The sequence below is a fragment of the Periplaneta americana genome, chromosome 6, assembly GCF_040183065.1.
Source record: "Periplaneta americana isolate PAMFEO1 chromosome 6, P.americana_PAMFEO1_priV1, whole genome shotgun sequence".
NCBI classification, from domain to species: domain Eukaryota; kingdom Metazoa; phylum Arthropoda; class Insecta; order Blattodea; family Blattidae; genus Periplaneta; species Periplaneta americana.
Window position 1 is genome coordinate 121,666,955 of NC_091122.1, and position 24,294 is coordinate 121,691,248.

Genomic DNA, 24,294 nt, shown 5'->3' on the forward strand with positions numbered 1-24,294 from the left:
CTTGTACAGGATTCATATCATATCGCTAACACTGGTTTATGAATACGAAAAACGTTAGTTCGCTGATCATCCACCGGAAGCCTGCACTAAGAATGTCTATGAATATGGCCCTTAAAGTTAAGCATAGGCTTATCATTTAATTGGAAATCTTTTTTCAGCTGAAAGTAAGAGCCTTCAGTTCTTACAAGTATATTTCATTTCAAACCCTGACCAATTGTCTATTAGGTCTAATATAGTATCAATCTTAAAAGTAGAATTGACTGAACAACTCCAGGAAGTATTGCATGATAATAACAGTTAAATTCATATTTTTAAATAGAACTTTCAAAATGATTCATGAGTAAACGACTTACAACATACAAAAAGCTATTATTCACTGAGTCATTACAAAACTGTATTTAGATTTAAGTCAATATTTATTTCTAACAACTGCAGCGAGCGCACGGGAATGGGTAGTTTGTAATATTTCAACATACTTATCTAGGTTGACAACTATGAATTCAGGAAAATTAGCTTTCAATCGTGACGTCCGTTTGCTGTAACGACGATAAAACAGACTATCGTGAAAAAAGTAATGTATGTGTTCTTGAAATATTTTTAAGCAATTTTTCATCAACTTTCCAACTAAAAAAATGGTCTGTCTATTGGAACGCTTGGAACTGTCGAACAGCGGAATTCCTTTAGTGAAAGTAGTGAAAAGAAACAATTGAATTAGTTGTTACGTACTATTTAAACAATTCATGAAGATGTAATTTTGTATTACCGAGCAAGTTGGCTCTGGCGGTAACGTTTGAGACTCGTATTCGCGAGGTCCCGAGTTCAAACCCCGTGGGCGGCTATTGTTACTGTTTTTAATGGTTTTCCTCAGTCACACAGACAAATGCAGGATTGGAAATTTACATACTCTGATTCATCACCGCCTCAATCACCAATATCATAGACATTGATCGAGATCTAAAATCAGTTAATGAACACAAGCCATCTATAACACATTACAATGGAAACAGGAACTCAACGATGGTAACAACGGCCTAATGATATGTCCAAAAATCTCCCACGCGATATGACCACATGTTAAGGCGCGTATAAATAAACCAAAAAAATTGTATTATGTGACATATCACTGACAGTGGCATTGAATGACTTCAGTATGCTTGAACACGCGCGCGTTCACGCACACACACATACACACACCATTCCATCGCACCTCCTCATACTCATCCTCTTTCACAATAGCCCTGCTATGACTCTGGAATTCGCCTCCTGCTAGCATTAGGGACTGTCGAAATAAAATTCAATTCGCAAATCGAGCTTTCAGGTATAACTCCCTGTAAAGTTGATTTGAATAATTTTTCCCTCGAAATTATTCATAATTGAATTCAAACGCAAACTTACTAGACACTTGGTCAGCAATTGAGACTCGTTCAGACATGGTTTATTGTAAATAGTTCTCTCAACCTATCACAAAATATTTCAATATCCGGTAATTTCATCACTATACAATTTTGTTATTCTAGGTTTAATTTGTAATTCAGTAAATACAAAAAATATTCTTTGTTCTTAACTTCTATGTTAAATTGTCTAGCTTTCATTAATCAGGTAATCTTTTCGTACTTTGATTCCTATTGTAATTGTAAATGTAAATTTAATATTAATTGTAATTTTATCCTTCATATTGTAGTTGTAGTCACCTGGTAGAGGAGCAGAGAAGATCTGACGGCCTTATCCTTTACCAGGTTAAATAAATAAATATTTCGGAATATGCATTATATGACTTTCTCGTGTTAAATTCTATCGTACCTGGTTCACATGTTTCGACCTGTTAGTGGTCTTCTTCAGAACTATTAATACTAATATACTAACACACACATGATATATATATATATATATATATATATATATATATATATAATATGAAGAAATTATAATCCTTAAAACAGTTTCCTAAAGGAAGGCGTGCAATACTGCACAATTTATGGAGAACGTACAGTTTAAAAGTTAACGGTATGCAGTTGCAGTTGGAATAGAGTTTATGAGCAAATTCCTGCCCTTCTTTTGTACGTATAACTAAACATGTTGGTAATTAGATTAAATTACTGACCCCTATATTACTAATTTTCACTAGAGGTAAATCAAAACTGTTATCTTAACAAAGACTAGAGATAGCAAATATTTATTCTAAGTAATTCTTCTTCATTTTCTGTCATGGTTTATGCCATACATTATTTTGACAACTTAGGAAACATAGCTTCAGTTTGTCCGGTGTTCGTTCATATATATTATTTATGTTTATTTCTTTGGGACTCATCTTCTTTTCTACATTCGATTAATGTCTGTCTTTTTCGTTTTTACCCTTGTTGCTATTTATTTTATTTTCAATTCCTCTATTGTTTTGTTTCTAATGTAGGCTATATTCTGACCCACTTAACAATTCTAACAAAAATTTTCTGTAAGAAATTTCATTTCAGAGCCTGTATTCTGTGTGTATGTATTTATCTACTCGTTCAAAATTAGCTGTAAAAAATTTCATACCTTGTGCCAGAATTCTGTAATTATAACGTTTTTTTATTTTCTTATGTGTATAATTACTGTCTGCAAATAATTATGTCTTGTTAAATCGTATGGAAGAATTGTAATATATTTCGTGAAACCTGAATTATAGTTACATTGATTTCGTTGTAAACCTTTCTTACATTTATTTCCAATTAATTCAATTAATTTTAAATTACTCTTAATTTATTGCAATGTAATCTATTTTGATTAATTAATTTTATTTCATTGATTTAAAAAAAATTCTTACATTAATGTATTTTTATTCATTATCATGGAAACATTTAGCCTATAATTGAAGGACTCAGAGCCAAAGGCGACTAACCCACAATTACAAAATGAGTAAATAAGGGTTGAAATTAAGAGGATCCTGACAAAAAATGATTGGTTTCAGAATTTATTTTAATTGGTCTACATTTAATAAACACAAAAATATAGCATGAATCTATAACAACAATGTATAGTTTTGAAAAAAGGCTTAATAATGAACAATACAAAATTGTGGGTTGGTCACCTTTGGCTCTGAGCCCTTCAATTAGGCCTAAATGTGTTTCTGTAATATAGAAAGTAATAATCTGACACGAAGAGTGTATTAACCCTTAACTTGGCAAAGCTTCATTTCTCACACTGGTTTATTAAACCTTGTCGGACCGTAAAGAAAACAACTATCGCTATGTCCATATTTTTATGTGTTGTACAATATTATAGTATTGTGAAATTTTAATTTTCCTACAAATATATTTTTTTTCTATTTGTCTATTAAATTATAGCATATAGCCTATTAACCTGTTGTATCCTATAGGACACATTGTCAATTTAAGGGTTAAAAATATACACAATATTATGTAATTTTACTGTCAAATTCGTTAGAATTATAATTAGTAATCTAATAATAACTGTTTTCTTTATTGGAGAGTATTAATTATAGTGTATGAGTATTGCAGTAATGTGTGGAATTATTTAAAAAATAACACCGTGATCATCTTTACAAATTTGTGAATTATTATGTAAGTGATTGAAAAAATTGAAAACTTACCTGAAACCTTGATTCGAAGGCTTGCACCGCAAGATACGCCTCTCATGGAAGCATCACAATGTTTTTGTAACTTACACACACAATTACTTCACATATACCACAACTCATTGTACCAAAGTCTTTGAATATAGGTATATAGACGGTACAATAGCCTACATGTTGGCAGATACTGAAAGTAAACACAATGCTGTAGTCACCACTTCTTTGTACACATTTCACAATAACCTGATCCATAAGCCATATTGTAACCTAACAGTCACATATAAACAAATTTCTAGTTACGTTATTCGCTGAAATATAATTTCTTTTGTATAGAAATTACAGAAAATAAGATGTAAACTTTGTCTGATCACACGAAGGAACCACATTGTTTTGTTGACATGTGACCATGGTAACCCATTCGTTATAAGCAAGCTGGAAACAAACCGTCGTCGCCTAGAAGTGTCAAAGATAACGTTATATTCGCTTAGAAAACAAAACACTCTCTCACTCTGACAATTTTCCCACACAAAATGGGAAGAAACTGTTTATAGTCCGATTTCACCTGTTACACATTCACTTTTCACATTAATTTTCACATTTTTAGGCCGAGATGTGACACTGTGTGTATTACCTTTTCAAAAACATAGTCACCATCACTTAAACTACACGTGAGAACATGGGTTTCTGCTCGTAGGTTGTATAAAAACGTTGTTTGTAACTGAAAACTAGGCTCTTTCTTTGTTGGCGACTCGGCAGGTAGACAACAGGTATATGAACCAAGCCACTAGCGGGTGTAACCGAACGCGCTCTGGCAGTCGGCTATAGTAGGCAGGACAACAGAACGTTGCATCCAGTTTCCTTCGCCCTTCGCCCCACTCCGTCTGCTGACATGCCATTAACAAAAAAAGAAGAAAAACTTTCTCTCCCTCTCTCTCTCTCTTTCCCTCTCTTTTTGTCTCGTGTCTGCATGATGCTTCTAAGACATGGTAGCCAAACATTGACTGCTTCCAGCTGACGGTAGTGCTAATTTGATTTCATTCCCTTCTGTAAGAATATACCTGCTTGGTTGCCTGGTTACAAGAGGCGCGAAACCTCGTGTGTTGCGTTGGTAACAAAACATATGAATGGAGTTCGCCTACCTCGTGATTTGCACAATGTTCTGTTTTTCTCTAGTGTTCCGCAATCGTTTCTGACATACGGCACACCCTTATTTATCTTAGGCAAATGACGGCGTAGTACGAAATTTCGTCACACAAAAAGTGGAGTACGAAACTACGCGAGTAATGCGTTGGAGTAAAGTCCAGTGCGAATGAATGGTGGTATGTTTATTACATTCTTCAGCAATATTTACGTAGTAATTAGCTATTATTAGACGGCTGGCCGTGGTGCATGCAATGTTTAAGGGACAGTTTTGATGTTGTGTGGAACTCTTAGTTCTGAGTTCGAATCTCGTATAGTAAATGGATGTTTATCCGCTGCGAATATGGTATTTCTTGATTTCTTAAGATGGGTGATGGGTGAAATTTCTATTTTCTGCAATTTTAAGGCTGATACTTCATATCTTGTACATTTCATCCCCTTGCTATGTGCATTCTTATATATAAGTTTGATTATGCTCAAGTTAATGGATTTTTGAATTATTGAGATTTTAAAAATTCGTAAGTAGGCCTATTCATGCATATAAGTTTAATTATGACCAGATGAATCTTTCATAAGGTTAGAAGAGAACTAGCTATCCAGAATTTTAAATTTACATCTCTAAATGAGGAAAAGGTTAAAAAGATATAATATATATATATATATATTTTTTTTTTTTGATTATGTATCGTGACCAGAATATTGTACGAAATGGAAATATAAAAATTGGAAATTTATCCTTTGAACCTCCGGGTTCCTTAAAAGCCAGTAAGTAAGTATATATAGGCATTTGCAAATTCAAAATTTAAATTTTTAGTTATTATTTATTTATTTAGTGGGTTATTTTACGACGCTGTATTAACATCTCAGGTTATTTAGCGTCTAAATGAAATGAAGGTGATAATGCCGGTGAGAAATGGGTCCAGCACCGATTTACCCAGCATTTGCTCATTTTGATTTGAGGGAAAACCCAGGAAAAAACCTCAACCAAGCAACTTGCTCCGACTGGGATTCGAACCAGGGCCACCTGGTTTCGCGGTCAGACGCGCTAACCGTTACTCCACAGCTGTGAACTAAATTTTGTATCCACTAAATATGTATTTTTTTTGTTCTTTAATTTCGAAAGTATTTATTTTATATATCAAGAAAGGCTACTGTGTTTTGTTAACCACACTATAAAGAGCATGCAGTGAACATTTCATGTTCCTAACATCAAAGTTGTAAGAACCTTTTCTCGTTGAATATGACGAAATGTCAGAAAACAGCTTGTAAAATTTTGCATGGAATTCAAATTCAAGGGTACAGCCATTTAAATATGGCGCAATTCGTATGCTTCCAAGCGCTGCAGATCACTGAAATTTGCTCAACGTATAAAGAAGAGATTGCTGATCATTCTTAACACACACGCACAGACACAGACATTATTTTTTAGTGAATATGACCAAAATTTCACCCGTCTCCCTCCTTAAGTGAAGATCAGACATCGTGATGACCCACGTTGAGATCCCATCTATTGACCATCTCCTTTAAAGATCATAGATAGCCAAGAATCCTTTTAGAGCAGACCTACAAAACAGGACGCCAATTGTGGCGTACGTCACAAGCCAAAATATGTCCCTCATCTCTTCTTTTCACCCATGCGTCATTGACTTGGTAGGGTAGGGGATTTGTATTCATTGTCTGTCTTATGTGATTGCGTACGGGACACAGATACGTCATTCAATGCCGGTGGGCTGTGGACGGGGAACAAACGCTTTCCACATGCTTTCACCCCTCTCTCGCCAGTTATGTATCCCTGCTTTAGGGCAATGGTCTACTTCTAGAGAAGGGTGGCTCAAATTATCTCCCATGGTGAGTTATTCCTTGTAATATGACCGTCAGGTATCGGGTTAAAATCTCTTAAATATACTGTAACTTAGAATGGACGTTACCTGGTTCTGATATTCTTACTAAATTTTTATTTAGCACTACACTGTTTTAAATGTTAGTTTGCAGTTGGGTTAGCTGTAATTTTTACAAGATTATGGAAATTATTTTAGCTCAGTAATATGCTCACATCGTTCGTCTCCATATTTTAAAGACAGAAGATGATTGGACGGTTGGAGAGATGGATGGGTGGATAGGACTATTTCATTTTACAAAAATGTTAATGAAAAAGTTGTATATACCTATCTCTGTATGAAGGAACTCAATCTTATATCAGCACACTATCTACTTTTCGCGAAAGAAAACAGCTTGATATTTGTGTACAATGGATATATTTTTTCCTAGAAAATGATAGATGTTCCGGTATCTTCATCATAGGCTTGACCATCTTCAATGATATAATAATAATAATAATAATAATAATAATAATAATAATAATAATAATAATAATAATTTGGGATTTATTCCGTACGTACATCGGCTTCATCTGGTTGTTGACAGCTTCCAGTTCCACGAGTCACGGTTCATACAATTTTTGTTTTTCAAATTTGGTTTTCCATGCTAATGTCTATCTCCCAGTTGACTCTAGGTCTCTCCTTCTTCCTTCGTATTGGTGGGCTTTATTATAATGTAATTTTCCTTCTTAATCTGCTGTCCAATAATAATAATAATAATAATAATAATAATAATAATAATAATAATAATAATAATAATAACAATAATAATAATAATAATAAACTTATATACGATGCTGACTTTATATTCGAGTAGTCTCAGTTGCTCCTAACTAACAAGATGACTAGCGAGTGTCAAAATCGAGTGTCATTATGAAAGATGTTGATTTGATAAAAGTATATAAACATAATATATTTGAGTATATTGTGTTAAGTGTGAGGGGTTACGTTATGCTAGTATAAGTGAGCGGAGAGAAAGGAAATAATTTTCTGCAGTTTTTATGGTTAGGCATTTAGTGTGGAATCTTCCGAATGTATAAGGATTTTCTTGTAGATAAGAAATTTCCGTTGATGACATCAAGGTCTCGCATCGTGATAACTCCATCCGTATCCAGGATTGCAAACATTTTCAATTCAGTCTACCTCGCTAAATAAAATGTCATATTGTTTTCAAGTCTGGGTAATTCGAAACGCTTACGGGCCAATTTAAGACTCCAGTAGAATATTCATTTGATTTTAGAATAAGTTAATCACAGAAGATTTTTATGCAAATCAGTTTACAACACTCAACTTATTCATATGTGTACCGTGTGATAGTTATTCCTGTTCAAATCACTACTTAATTGATACATTTCATGTTAACTGTAACAGTGACCCATAAACTACGAAGCATGATCAAATGAAATCCGTCTGCCCCGCCTCTCGTGGTCTGCTTTCATGAAAGTATAATCAGTGTATATTTATTTATGTATTTATTTTGCTGATAATTGTAACATAAAATATAATAGGCCTATAAACAGATAAAACTTTAGCTCATCCATGAAAGAGTAGAACTCGTGCTCAGGGGCGGATTTCTGAATTGAAATTAAGAAGTATATAATACAATTATTTGTCTTATGTCTACTACACAACAAGAATATATACATTTAAATTTACGTACAATATTTCATTATTTATAAAATCCATAGATAACTTTTTAAATTTAATACTAGAATTATTAGAATTGACAAGATTATGATATTTAAATATAAATTTGTTATATATATTCTTGGGCCTAAATTACTACTATGATTAAATATTGTAGCAGTGTTGCATTTTGGTTCAAGCAATCTTGAAGAATTCATACCTTTTGTTTCATAACTATGAGAAAACAATTCAAAATCATTTCGATTTTTCTGTTTGAATTTTATCAATACAATATAATAAATCTGTCTGATTTTAAGAACATTAAAGTCTTAAAATAATTTTTGAGATGGAAAGTCAGTGGGTTTATGAAGACATATTTTAATTATTTTCTTCTGTAAAAAATAAAGCGGATTAAAATTAGTTTTAAATAAGCTACCCCATTCTATAATTCCATACATGATTACCGATTGAAATAAAGTTAAGTATATTGTGCGTAATAAACTTATTGACAAGTAATTCGTCAATAAAAAAAAATAGTGTATTATTTTACGTAATTTATTACAAAGGTAATTAATGTGTAGGTTCCATTTTAAATTATTGTGGAAAATTATGCTTAAATATTTAACTTCAGAGGACTCCTTAATAATCAGACATTTACATTTTGTAAGACAACAATCAGAGTTATGTAATTTAATACTTAATATAGATGTAGGAGGTTTGTTAGATTTTTCAGATAATGAGAATGGAATAATTATGGTTTCATTTTCTTTGATAGGAAGATAATTTATGTCAAACATTTTTTATTAATTTAAGTCCATTATTTGAATTATTATATGTATCATGCCAGATTTTTCCACCAAAAAGTAAAACAGTATCATCTGCATAAGAATAATGAACACCATTATACTGTTGTAAGTCAATTTTTAATAAGTCATAATATATGATGTAATAGTTACCTTGCGTAGAGCAATCGAGAACAGTGCGGTTATGTACACAGGAAGTGTGTTATGTCAGGCGCCTATTAACATGGCTAGTGCTACTCCAAATCCGTCCAAAGGTGACCAGCGAGCAGTGATTCGATTCTTAACAGCAGTAGGTTCTGAGCCACCCAGCTTATAGTCTCCCATATGACTTTCATTTGTTTGCACCCTTAAAAATAGCTCTAAACTTGTAACGGACAGACTACTTATAACGTTATAAGGAAACCTACTGCAATCTTTACCTTGCTGACGATATCCAACGCCTCGCAATACAATTTGGCGCTTGTGTAAATGCCTATGGAGGCTTCAAAGGAACCTTGCTGCCAGGGGTGTATTTCAAGCCTGGCGGGCCCTGGCGGCGCCACGGTACTATTTTTCGAGGCCGATTTTCATATTAACGTCAAACTTTCCATTTATAAGAAGTCATATTTTATTCATATTTAAACAATTTCATAGTGAGGTCTAGGCCTACTCCATAAGTCCCTAGTTGTAAGATGTTTAATTTCATTTTCTAAATTGCTTCAGACTGCTGTGTATACCTAGTTATGTTGCATTACAATAGTAGGCCTATCCATTATATTCTTTTATATTACCTGCGACAGCTAAGGATTTGGATATTATAAAATCAAAGTTATTAGATGCGATTAAAAAAATGTGGGGATGTGATCAAAAAGTGCAACTGAAGTGGAACTGGAAAAAGCTCGAGAAGTATAAAGGAGAGAGGAAGTGTATAATCAAATGTGTAGGGAAAGAGTAAAAGTATTTACAGGAAGTGAGAATAGTGAGGAAGGATTTGGTATAAGTGGAGAAGTGAGATAGTGATAGTGAGCGCAAACAGGAAAAGTGAATAATAATAGTGAAAAAGTGTTAAGAGAGTTGAATAAGAGACAGTAAGAAAGTAGTATTAACATTTGAACATTGAACAGTAAATGAGTATAAGAGAAAGATAGTAGAAAAGGTCAATGAAAAAATAGGGTAAATAATACAATTTGATAATGTATAGAAAAGAGTAAAATTCAGATTTTAGTGAATATTAGTTAGAAAAAAAAAGTGGGGGTTGAAAGTAGTATATAATATTGGAAGATATTAGGATTAGTGGACAAATAAAGAATAACAAAGGAAATATAGGATAAATATTGAAGGGGAGATTAGACCGAGTAATTAAAAGGTACATAGTGTAAATTGGTGTATTTCTGTAGACGTGTACTGCTAATAATGTGTTAATGTAATAATGTGTTAATGGTGGCACCGGATACAGAGAAATGTAAAGAAGTGCTGTGACGAAATATATATTGTATCATATATCATATCATACCATATCGTATCATATCATATAATATCGCATCGTACCATATATCATACCATATCGTATCATATATCATACCATATCGTATCATATATCATATCATATCATATCATATCATATCATATCATATCACATCACATCACATCACATCACATCACATCACATCACATCACATCACATCACATCACATCACATCACATCACATCACATCACATCACATCACATCACATCACATCACATCACATCACATCACATCACATCACATCACATCACATCACATCATATCATATCATATCATATCATATCATATCATATCATATCATATCATATCATATATCATATCATATCATATCGTATCGTATCGTATCATATATCATATCATATCATATCATATATCATATCATATATCATATCATATATCATATCATATCATATCATGTCATATCATGTCATATCATATCATATCATATCATATCATATCATATCATATCCCTCAGTCTCTCATTACACCAAAATTGAATAAACTCTGCGATTGAAAGCGTCTTTAAAATTTATATTTAAACTGTAGACAATTTCATTACTAGTCTCAGTGATCAAATCCTGGATTCCATTGTACACAATTTGACACGGAAATTGGTCGTTGTCCAGAGACAAAATCCCACCTCGAAATAGCTCGGGAATCATCGTGTGCACTGTGTTTACACGCGTGCGTTGTACAGTACATAGAGAGATTCGAAGCCCGGTCTTTATAACGAGAAGAAACGTCTCTACCGCTAAGCCATAAAGCCTTGGTTTTTCTGAACCGACGCATGGGAGGTTCGAGGTGCGAGGCCCGGCTCGCACAAATCCGGACTACACGAGTGGTTTCTATAGCTGCGAGGCCAGGGAATATGTTGTTTCGTGACATACAGATACGTCGCTGCTACGACTTAACTCTATCCTCGGACCTCGATGCTTAATATTTCCGCATGTGAATCACGCGTAAAGCCAAATAACACTTTGACAAATTCACGCTACAGGAGAGCTATCATTTTCAGTGTCGAAAGGTCTACATAACCTCCACACGATGTCTGGATTGATAAGCTGAATTATTATAATAATTATTTGTTATTTACAGGTGTTACTTCATGGCCTGAACACGTTGTCACACGTGTGACCGGACAGAAACTGCTTGCTGCTGTTAGAAAGCATCGAATTGATGTCGCCAGTGGAGCTTGTCGTGAGTATTGAAAATGAATTAAATAATATTGATGAGTTTATGATTTTTAAGCGCAGTGATTTTATGGAGGATAACCGTCCGAAATGTTATTGTGTTAGAACCCATCGACACTGCATCGAATTGACGTCACCTGTGGAGCTTGTCGTGAAGGTTATTGAAACGATATTAATTTAATTTACTAAATTTACCACCAGAGTGGCCTGTCTGACAAAGTATAGATAACAAAATGTAATAATCTTAAATGATAAAACAAGAACATAAACAGAAATTTTAGAGTACATAAAATATAGCTACTAAGTATAAATTATTGAAATTATGTGCTGTTGTTATAATATGTTATATTTCAGAAAAAAAAATATATATACACACACAGTATAAATAACTTAAGGGGCATAGATTAATAGAGTTTATGATTTTTAAGCGCATTGTTTTATGGAGGATTATCAATAGACATTTTGTGAGAAATTCTTCTACCAGTATTTTCCATTAAATGTCCCGCGCCGTGGCGTCGCGGTCTAAGGCATTCTGCCTAGGGCTCGCGCTACGGAATGCGCGCTGGTTCGAGTCCTCATGGGGGAAGACATTTTCTCATGAAATTTCGGCCAGTGTATGGGACCGGTGCCCACCCAGCATCGTGATGAACTTGAGGAGCTACGATAGGTAGCGAAATCCGGTTGCGAATGCCAGCTATGACGGCTGGGGGGATCATCGTGCTAATCACACGATACCTCCATTCTGGTCCACCTCTGCTTCGGCATGTGGGCGTGAGGCCAGCAGCCGGCTGGTCGGTCTAGGCCCTTCACGGGCTGTAGCGTCACGGAAAAAAATTCCATTAATTACGAAATCTCTTTCATTATATTGTTAATTATATTAGTAGTCAGAAAGTACCGGAACTTCGGATGGCAACGCCAAGCTCTGTAGGCAACTTCTCTGCCTTGTGCGTGTAGTATGTGACCTACTCTCCAGGCGTATAGACTCGGCGCGAACATGTGTAGATATAGTACTTATAGTAGGATTTTTCAAAGGATCCCCAGACGGTCACTTTGTTGCTAGAAGAACTTAGCCGCACAGTCCATCCCGGTCATTAAGGGACTCGTGCAGAAATTTCTAGGCACGCAGTTGTCACATTTTACATTGACTTCCCCACAGTGGTATGGAACTATCGTATATTTCTTTCTATACAACAAATTGTACTTTCATTCAATCAATCACAAATTAATGAATGGTTAATTTTGAGTTACTGTGTGTATAAAGATCCGTTGTAGAACCAATTTACGGTCAACTTCTTCAAACTAATATATTTTCATACGTATTTCAATAATAATAATAATAATAATAATAATAATAATAATAATAGTAATGACACCGAAAAAAATATTGTCAATTTGAGTTTCGTGTCTAAATCCGCAGCGAAATCTGAAATGGTGTGTAATAAAATATGACAGCATTTTGCTTCTCTTACCTCTATTCGTCGTCACTCTCTCCTAAATGAATCACAAATCTCTCTTGGTTACTGTCCTGTCGTGCTGCATATAATTCTCTTCCGCTTTAATTTCATGTTGAACACAGGAGGACCAATTATGGGGATCGATTGTTGCAGCTCCATCACGCAGAAGTTAACACACTAGACTCAAGTCGGAGTAATATTGTTTTTACTAACATAAGACTTTAGTTGGTGCCAGATCATTTCCAAGGGTCGACCTGGTTGGCGCAGTTGGTATAGCGCTGGCCTTCTATGCCCGAGATTGTGGGTTCGATCTCGGGCTAGGTCGATGGCATTTAAGTGTGCTCATGTAGTAGATTTACTGGTATGTAAAAAAATTCCTGCAGGATAAAATTCCGGCACACCGGCGACGCTGATATAACCTCGGAAGTGTGTCACTGCCCAGGGGGCGTACTTTGAAGTCGGTGTTGTGTAAACTGTTATATACCAGCGTCCATACCACTTCTCGAAACATTCCTGCAGCGCATCTTTGATCACTTCCCACAGAATGCTTGTCGCATGAATTTTCACCTCTTCGGCTGACGCAAACCGCCGTTCCTTGAGTAGGTATTTGATCTTTGGAAATTAGTAGAAATCTGCTGGAGCAAGATCTGGAGAATATGGTGGCTGTGGAAGGACAGGTATTTTGTGTTGTGCGAGGAATTCGCTCACCAGGAGCGACCGATGTGCTGGGGCATTGTTATGATGGAGAACCCAATTCTGTCCTTGCCACAAGTTGGGTCGTCTTCGTCGAACTGCATCACGAAAACCCCGAAGAATTGCAACATACGCCTCCTTACTGACAGTTCGAACCTCAGGAATAAAGTCGAAATGTATGAGATCCTGGATATCGAAGAACACTTAAAACATTATTTTCCCCTTTAATTTTTGTAACAGGTGCTTCATTTATAAAAGAGAATTGTTTTTTTCCATTTATATGTTTAACGTATATTCAGAATTCGTGCAGTTTTTTCCTTGTGCTGAATTATTTAATATTATACACAATAACAGAAAATATCCATAAAACGCAAAAAGAGTACAAAATGATGCATTAAAATTAAACCTTAAAAGAGTCAACGAAAGATAAAATAGGCAAAAAGAGGCAAAATAAAGACCGGCCCTATCGTCCCGAAATGTGTGGAAACATGTTTTTTCCCCCTTCTTTTGAACTCTTTTATATACAGTATCTACCCAGTTACAAACGTCATTTTGCCTAACTTCCAGGCTGTAGTCATAACAGTAGGTTTTGAAGTAATCCTCACTCCCGATAAACCAAAAATTTCAGTAGTCCCAGTTGTGGCAGTGAGAATTCTCTTAGTGACGGTGAATAAGAGGAATTTCTTTGGAAATAGACATATTGTAAAATTTTCAGTATTGCCACCATCAATCCAAAATGGTTCCAGTCAAGTAGGCCCTATAATACGTGTGAATGTTCTCCGGATGTGAAAGTAAATTTCACAATGCCCGGTATTCCAAAAAAAAAAGTAATTAATTTAAATGCCGGAATTCCTTATCTGTTTCTTAAGTATGACGTGATCTACGAGGCGCGGAATATATTTCATAATTTGATATTGAAATACTGTAAAAAAATAGAATGTTGTTATCTTTGAAAATTTTTTATATGTGACATGTATATTCGAATTTACACTATCGATAATAGAAACATTGAAAGGATTTTGTGAAATGAAAATTCGACTTCGGTTGCCATGGAAATGCTTATGCCATTCATATCCAATAAAATCTAAATGTGAACGAGTCTATTCATCTACAGAAGAGGGATCCGCGTATATACATAATCTGCTTGGAAGAGTTTATTATAATCCATGGGAAAACTTCAATATAATTAAAAATAATGCTGTTCAGATGTGCTTTGACATGAACGCGAAACAGACGTAAGCACAATACATGGAGTAACCATAAAAAGTTAACACAAGCATGGCATTACTCACAATATATAGTATAGATGGATAAGTCACAATAACATTTATGCGATATTCTCATGTGCTTGTACACAGTGTACCAGTAAATTGTTATTTCTGACTTTGAAACAGTTCTTTACTTGTCTTAATAGTTATTTATGCAACAAGGGGATAATCTTGATGATTATGGCATGAGTGAATGTTTGTCGCAATAACGGGATCCATAGCTGACAAGTTGTCTTCAGAGGGTCGTATCGATTAGTTGCGCCTGGCCTTGGAATTGAATAAAGTTTATGGGTGATCTTGCAGGTTATGTTACAAATGTTTCTTTATTTTGTTAATATAGTTTCTCTAAACCACAGAACTGTTTCATGTGAAATTATAAAAGTGGTACAAAATTGTTAAAGATTGGAAATAAATGATACGTTACCTTCTGTCCTGCATTTCATTTCTTGTTACATCAGGCATAGAAACGATAACCAAGATGCGCAAGCGTTCCGGTATTAAGTCATAGCAAATGCGTCATTGCTTTTATCAGAACGCTTGCCATAATAAATCGATTATGCACGATTTTCGATGTAGTAACAACCTGTTTATAATATTAGGATGTCATTTTGTTTTAATGGGTTATTACTTACTTACTTACTTACTTACAAATGGCTTATAAGGAACCCGCAGGTTCATTGCCGCCCTCACATAAGCTCGCCATCGGTCCCTATCCTCTGCAAGATTAATCCAGTCTCTATCATCATATCCCTCCTCCCTCAAATCCATTTTAATATTATTCTCCCATCTACGTCTCGGCCTCCCCAAAGGTCTTTTTCCCTCCGGTCTCCCAACTAACACTCTATATGCATTTCTGGATTCGCCCATACGTGCTACATGCCCTGTCCATCTCAAACTTTTGGATTTAATGTTTCTAATTATGTCAGGTGAAGAATACAATGCGTGCAGTTCTGCGTTGTGTAACTTTCTCCATTCTCCTGTAACTTCATCCCTCTTAGCCCCAAATATTTTCCTAAGAACCTTATTCTCAACATTATTATTATTATTATTATTATTATTATTATTATTATTATTATTCGAGTCTCAACTAAATTACACTTAGGTCATTTCATTATTTTCATTAGACACACTTAAATCTTACAGTAAATGTTATTTACTTATCCTAATCCATTACCCTAATTCCTGTAGTCTATAGACGTTACACGCAATCATATGGATTTCCTCTTACGGTACTTTCATTTCATGTGTTCGTAATCCCTTGTGGCTCTAACGTCCGTTTAAAGAGATGCACGTGAGGATACAACTTTAAATACTGCCCTACTATACTTTTTACACGTGACTTCTCCCTCAAATTTAATACAGTTGAACATAATCACCACAATCGTGGGTGCACCACTGTCTGGCCTCTCCTTCCTTGTCTCTCTGATTATCTCCCTGATCGTCCGTCTGCCCGTCCATCTTGACATCTGTTTGTCTTTGTGTCAGAATGTCATAAAATGCTATTACTGTTCACTGATCATTTAACTGGCAACGACCTTCAGTTAACCGACGGAACATCTGTTTCATTTCATTGGGGTTGTAACGGGACTGAGGTAGGGTCTTTCAGTTGTTTATAGTCACAATGTAAGAAAGTCCGCTAATAGTAGAATTCTATTTCTGTAAAAGTTTGAAAATATCCCGTGATGTTTAAGGAAGTGTCAGATGTTTTATTTAGACTATTACACTTTTATTACGTCATACTACTTTTGGCGAATAAAACGGTACGAAAGAATGTTTTAATGAATCATGGCTGTTTATCGCTACAATTTTATCACTTTTCTAGCATTTGTTTCTTTGTTTGCCAACATTTCAAACTGCAAATTCTTTACGGTACTGTGAAAAATGCTTTGCGATCTCATTTGTTTCCCTCATAGTCAACCGAAAATGACGGCTCCGTTCAAACGTTTTGGATCGTATGCGGAGACTAAGAGGAAGGAGGAAAAATTGGAAGATTGGAGAATGCTGAGTTTGCAACGAAAGACCTGCTCTTGGGCAGAAAGCTATGAATGAATGAAATACTTTTATGAATAAAAGAGAATACATACGTCTAGTTGCTTTAGGTCCTTTACCGATATCGACCTATGCACTTAACAATGTAGGAAACAATTCAAGATTTCCGCTAAATTAGCAAGGTTAGGACAGCGAAATGGATTGTGAAATAATACATTTTTTTCTGTTACTGGTCTTTCAACAATTTTGGATCTACGTATATGCATCAAATTTTTCCTCCTAGGTGCGTGGAATAAGGCTGATTCACAGAGCCTTGACCTCTCTTGGAGTTTCGTAAGTTTTAATGATCCACTTCACCTCTCTTGCTTAAATATTTACATCTATACCAGAAACTTCTTACAAAAATCTGTGTCATATTGTAGTGTTAATGGTTTCGATGACGGTCGTATTTATACCTTGAGATGTTTTCCAATCTCTAGCGACATGGAAGTATTAGTTTTTTAATGAGATCAGAGCGTTCTGACTAAAGGAGATGTATTTTACAACATAAATCAATTGATCCAAGAGAAGAATGCGATGAGGGAAAACACATTTATCATCATCATCATCATCATCCACCGATGTGGAGTAAAGTTAGCATATCGGCCCATGAAATAAGCGCCCCCGAGTTCAAATCCTGGTTGGGAGAAGTTACTTGGTTGACCGTTTTTCCGAGGTTTTACTTCAACCCATTAAGAGCAAATGCTGGGTAACTTTCGGCATTGGACATTGGATCATTTTGCTAGCAATATCACCTTCATTTCACTCAGATGCTAGATAATCGTAGCAATTGATAATGCGTCGTAAAATGACCGATTAAAATTATAGTATTATTATTATTATTATTATTATTATTTACTATATTTCCCCCTTAGTTTTAAAGGAAATGTGTTGTTACAACAATGGTTTGCATGCTTCCATAAATGTAATAGACTAATTGAAGGGCTCAGAGCCAAAGGCGACCAACCCATAATTTTGTATTGTTCATTATTAAGCCTTTTTTCAAAGCTATACATTGTTGTTATAGATTAATGGTATTTTTTTGTATTTTTTCAATGTAGACCAATTAAAATAAATTCTGAAACCAATCATTTTTGTCAGGATTCTCTTATTTACTCATTTTGTAATTGTGGGTTAGTCGCCTTTGGCTCTGAGCCCTACAATTGTATAAAAGTTAAATAACTTACATACATCAAATAAGGTCATAACTTTATGAATGCTTTTTGAAGCCATTTTCAGTGAAAGAGTTCATATAAAAATGGTTCCGATTTGGTACAGTTACGGAACTGTGGCTGTCTTGTATGCTTGGCTACACTTCATTACTCTGAACTACGTTTAGTGACTGATAACAGAAACATTTACAATTTACGGTTTGTGTGTCTATTGTTCCTCAAGATAATGTTACAGTACATTCTCAAAAGTAATAACCTTTGCTTTAGTACACTTTTACACGCATGTAAATCGCGTGCCTTGCTCGAGCAAGCTTTTCACGACTGTCACTTGAGCGTGCTCCAGAGTCCGATACGAGATGGATTAATGAGTCTCTTACCACCAGCATATCATGCAGGCGGTCCTGGTTTGAGTTCCGATCAGGCCTGGGATTTTTTTTCAGTAAATCCTTAGTGACAATTGTGGTGGACGTCTTAGGCGGAGTCCAACACTGAAAGGTACTCAGCATTTGCTCGTATTGGCTTGAGGAAAATCCCCAGAGGAAACCTTAACTAGGTAACTTGCCCCGACCGGGATTCGAACCTGGGGCACCTGAGTTCGCGGTCAGACGCGCTAACCATGGACTCCAGCCATCGTAATAGTTGCAGCATTGTACACGAGAATATAATCATGACGTCTGTCAAGTGAGAGTATTTCGGCGGGGGGCGTATATTAAAAAAAATCGTTAAAATGTATTTCGAGTTCATCTTCATTATAATACGTTTTTGATTTCAGATAGATATATCGGTATCGCATTGAAAATTATGTTTCATGCTTGTCATTCTCGCATAAATTGACTGGTTTTTTTTTTCTTTGTATCACCATAAGATGCCATGAAGGCACTTGGGGAGCATGGAGGTAGAGCCCCATGCTTTCCATGACCTCGGCACTAGAAGGAGGTGGTGTGATCGGCACCACGCTCTGACCGCCTTTTACCCCCGGGAAAGACCCGGTACTCTAAATTGACTGGTAGATACTGAATATGAATAGAATCAAGTCAGTAGTCTGTACACTAGGATAAATCGCTTTACACAGACAGATAGCATGCTCAAAATGAATTTTGAGTATGAGAGATGCAGAGAACGGGTATTTCTTGGGAAATCTCTAAAACAATTTTTTTTTAGTGTGATAAATTATGATACTGCTCTTGTACTTCGTATAATGAAAAAAATGGAAATAAGAAAAAGATATACAGGTTTGAAAAATAGACGCTTACGTACGAAAGTGTTGAATGTAAGTTAGCTATTCACAAGCCACGTTCGTTCTGGCATGCAGGCTGCATTGTCCGACTGACCGACTGTCACAGGCGTACCTGGCATACCTGCGCAGAGATAAGCCGAGCTTTCGCCATCGGCTAATTGACTAGACAAACCCATTCATGCGTAGGGGAGGACTAATAATGTAAATATGTCCCTCCATTAAGATGTCGTTTTTACTTCTTTCTTTCCTCCATATATCTTCAGCTCTTCTCCATTCTGTTCTCTTTATTTATATATAATTTTTCTCTCTCTTTTTCCTTTTACTTGTCAAGTTTATTTTCCCTTTCACCTCTCTCCTCTCTCTTGTCTTTTCGTTTGTCAGCCTATCCATTCCTCTGCTTGTATTTTTCTCCACAATGTCCTCTCCTCTCCTCTCCTCTCCTCTCCTCTCCTCTCCTCTCCTCTCCTCTCCTCTCCTCTCCTCTCCTCTCCTCTCCTCTCCTCTTCTCTAATCTCCTCTCCTCTCCTCTCCCTTCCCTTCCCATCCTCTCCTCTCTTCTTCTCTGCTTACATTTAATTTTATTTCATTTCCTGCCCCTCTTTCCCATTCTCTCCTCCACACCCCTCTTCTCTTCTCTTCTCTTCTCTTCTCTTCTCTTCTCTTCTCTTCTCTTCTCTTCTCTTCTCTTCTCTTCTCTTCTCTTCTCTTCTCTTCTCTTCTCTTCTCTTCTCTTCTCTTCTCTCCTCTCCTCTCCTCTCCTCTCCTCTCCTCTCCTCTCCTCTCCTCTCCTCTCCTCTCCTCTCCTCTCCTCTCCTCTCCTCTCCTCTCTTCTCTTCTCTTCTCTTCTCTTCTCTTCTCTTCTCTTCTCTTCTCTTCTCTTCTCTTCTCTTCTCTTCTCTTCTTTTGCTTTTTTCATTTGTTTTCCTTTCCTTTAGACTTACTTTTTGTACGAAATATGGACATATTGCTGTGGTGATGTCGATTTTCGAGGAAAGAAATTTTCTGCACTAGTCACACCGGAAATATACATAGTTTTTGGCACACCTAGATGGAAACTGCTGTTTTACGTAACACATTATTGGTTAGAAAGGTCTGTTTTGCTGTGCGCGTACGGCAAAATTGTTAGATTCATTTTTCCGTACGAATACCGCAAAGGTGTCATAGTAACATAATAATATAGTTATAATAATTATACGCATTATAAAGACAATGTAGTATTAGAAGGCCGTGACTCCTACCATACAAAAATCTCAATAGTCTGTGATTAATAATTGATAAGGTAATTAATTCAAATATAACTTTCATGTAGCTGTGCCAAAAATATTGTACATAGCTAATATAAAAGTGTCTTTCGTGCACTCGTACACGAAAGTATCACTTTCTGTCCCAGTTATGTAAATAACTGTTTGGTCACGCCGTTTGTCAGTGTACAGTAATTTCACAAAATTAACGAATTTGTTCATGTTCAGTATGTGCAAGCCGAATTATACGGGAGCTATGTACTGTGTATAGAATATAATAGTTTTTAATAAAAAATAATACGTCTCTGGTTGAATTGAAAAGCACACAATGACGATTCAGTTTAACATTCAGCAGTCAGTTCTCGAATTGATTTTTTGTATTAAATGAAATAAAGTGACAAATGAGGCGACGAAATTGGTAACGTATGAAAAACGCTTCCTACTACAAATGAATTATGACTGTACAGAATTATTTTTAATTTCACTTACAATAATAGAATAAGTCTTTGTCTCGTTAGACAGATCCTCTCACTGTTCAAATAGTTAGAGCATTGCAGGAGGCTTGTAACAACAGTTCATCTTCTTATTTGAGAGCATTTAAAATTATTTAATTTATTTATGTCTTCTGAATAATAAAATAAGGTAACCCCTTTAGATGCCATGATGGCGCTTAGGGGCCATGGAGGTAGAACTCCATGCTTTCATAACCTCAGCACTAGACCGAAGTGTGTGGTAGGTACCACGTTCTGAGCACATTTTACCCCCGAGAAAGACCCAGCACTGAATTTGGTAGCATACCGAGTGGGTCTAGGGGCCATTCTGGAAGTTTTCGCAACGAGAAAAATCTCGTCACCACTCGGGGTTGAACCCGAAACCTTGCAGTTCTAAGCCAGTTGTTCTATCTCAAAAACATTTCTAGAAAATTAACTATACATGGTTACAATTTACATCATTTGCAACATGACAAAGAAACTCAGTTATTTCGAAACGCGTGAAATGTAGGAGAAAGTATGTGTCGTCTTTGTAGCATTCATTTCTTACAGTATACAGGGTGATTCACGATGATTTACCGTCCCTTACGGAGCTCATTTCCGAAGATATTCAGAGCAAAAAAATGTCATATAAACATTTGTCCTAATCCCAATATTTTCATAGTTACACTAATTTGAAGCTGTTTGTAAAATACAATCATTCTTTAGTTTTAAGGGTAAAAAATATTACAGGAAAAGAATGAACTATTCAGGGATATCATTTTTTTAATTGGCTAGTATTCTGAAACTAAAAATGTGTAGTAAATTCCATAGTTGCTTCGTACAGAATTTTTGTTGGATTTTTAACTACAAAATTGTATTTTTCTTACGCACTTATCACACAATTGTTACAAATCCACGCAACTCTTGTAAATTCTTCAAGACTGCACATTAGCATACATAATTAAACTGTAAAGAATCAAGTTCCTAAAGTCGTATGATTTGTAATAATATTTGTGATAAGTGCGTAAGAATAATGTAATTTTTAGTTAAAAATTGAAAAACAAAATTTGTACAAAGCAATTAACAACAAATTTTTAGCTTCAGAATACTAGCTAATTAAAGAAATGATACTTCTGAATAGTTTATTCTTTATTTGTAATATTCTTTTACCCTTAAAACTAAAGAATAATGGTATTTTACAAACAACTTCAAATTAATGTAATTCTGAAAATATTGAGATTAGGACAAATGTTTATACTGTATGACAGTTTTTGTTCAGAATGTGTTCGGAAATAAGCTCCGTAAGTGACGGTAAATCCTCGTTAATCACTCTGTATAATATATCCGCGAAATCGACTATAGGGAATTATGTGCAATAATGTATGTAATTCTATAAGTAATTGTGCAGATGTTGGCTCAAAATAACTGATGTTTATTTTGTGATCATAGATTTTAGAGATTTTACACTGTTAACTGTAACGCTACGGTTCGCAATATATGGGCCTATTATGAACTTGGCTTAACAACAGTATTATGTCTGTCTACTTTTAACATTGATCATATCTGGCACTGTCACTTCCTATGTGATATTTGTCAAGACAGACATGCATGCAGGTAGGCAGACAGACATTCGCTGGTGTCCACCAGACACTTCTGACACTCACTGGATCTGTGATTCTGACACACGCATTCTCTGCATGTCGTAGGTAGCGACTGAATGCCACCATTCAGAGGAACTGAAAAACATCCGATTAATATTCATGTAACGCGTGTCTGCTGTCAAGAAGATTGAAGTATATTTCGCAGTTGTATTATTATTATTATTATTATTATTATTATTATTATTATTGTTGTTGTTGTTGTTGTTGTTGTTGTTGTTAGTTGGTGCTATTGTTTTTCACTGACTCTTGCCTTCACGGATTTTAATAGACTAAGGTGAAGTTCAGTGAACTGTAGCCTATTATGTGACACAAAATCACTTTCCAAATGAGGAAAATAATACTCTTTTGAAATGAGAAATGCAGGCCCTAAATGGACAGTGTACTATGTGGCTCAGGGTATTGGTATAGAATCTGCTCGCAGAGTATTGAAATGGCTACGTTTCCACCCCTGCAAATTGTAGCATGTACAGATACGGAATAAAATTTGGAGCTCTCTTATTGTATGTTTTGCTTACAACACACTGCGCATTTGCACCAAACAAGAGCACCTGTATACAGGGTGGAAGGTAATCTTTTACAATCCTTCTGGGATATATCTCGAATTATGACAAACAAGAAAGTCTAATAATATTTTGCTCCCAGAAGCGCGTTTTCGAAAAAAAAATGGTCTTTTGTAACTTGAAATTATGATTAAATTTCTTCGTGAAACTGCTCAAAATTGGATTTTTATCTCATAAAAATCATTAACTAATATAGGAATGATAGAGTAAGCCATGTATGGCCATGTTACAGTAGTATTTGCAAGGAAAATAATACAGATTTCGAATAAATCGCGTTACTAGTCGTGTACACATTGCTTGGGAACAGGGCTGTGATTGTTTCTTACGTACGCAAACCATGTGGCCGAGCTATGTATACGGAGCGGACGATACGCTTACATTCACTTCGTTGTCAGTTGCAGGCTACGTGCAGTTCGAAGCAGTTGAAACACAACGAGATGCCACAGTTTTCTAATCGTATCTGGGCATGTTGTTAATTTATGGCGAAACTGGTCACAATGCCCGCTGCAGCTGCTCGCTTATACCGTGATAGATAACTGGATCAGGAGTGTGAAAGTTGTAGACACGCAACTGGTGGACACTTTGAACAATACCTTTAAAAGACATTGTAAAGAATGGTGTACAAAATTTAACAGTGTACCTCACATTAACGTGTATCATTTTCATTTAGTTTCAAAGTTGTTTATTTCTCCCAAACATTGTATTGTAATTGAGTTGCAGTGACATCAACTGTGTGATCATCAATGTAAAATCATACTGTATTTAAAGGATTAATTTTGTTTTATGCATAATTTTTCA

The 24,294-nt window shown here is 35.4% G+C and overlaps 1 protein-coding gene across 2 annotated transcripts in view; it reads right to left on the reverse strand.

Annotated features, from left to right (window-relative positions):
- Positions 1-24,294, reverse strand: part of wake (wide awake) — an 883,946-nt gene that overhangs the window by 288,664 nt on the left and 570,988 nt on the right. The window contains exon 1 of one of the 2 annotated variants that reach the window (XM_069828855.1): positions 3,587-3,811. The exons of the other annotated variant lie outside the window; for it this stretch is intronic. Coding sequence (XP_069684956.1) covers positions 3,587-3,632 — 46 coding nt within the window. The 5' untranslated portion in view covers positions 3,633-3,811. Of the gene's footprint in view, positions 1-3,586; positions 3,812-24,294 lie in introns of those variants that run through there. 2 annotated transcript variants of the gene reach the window in all.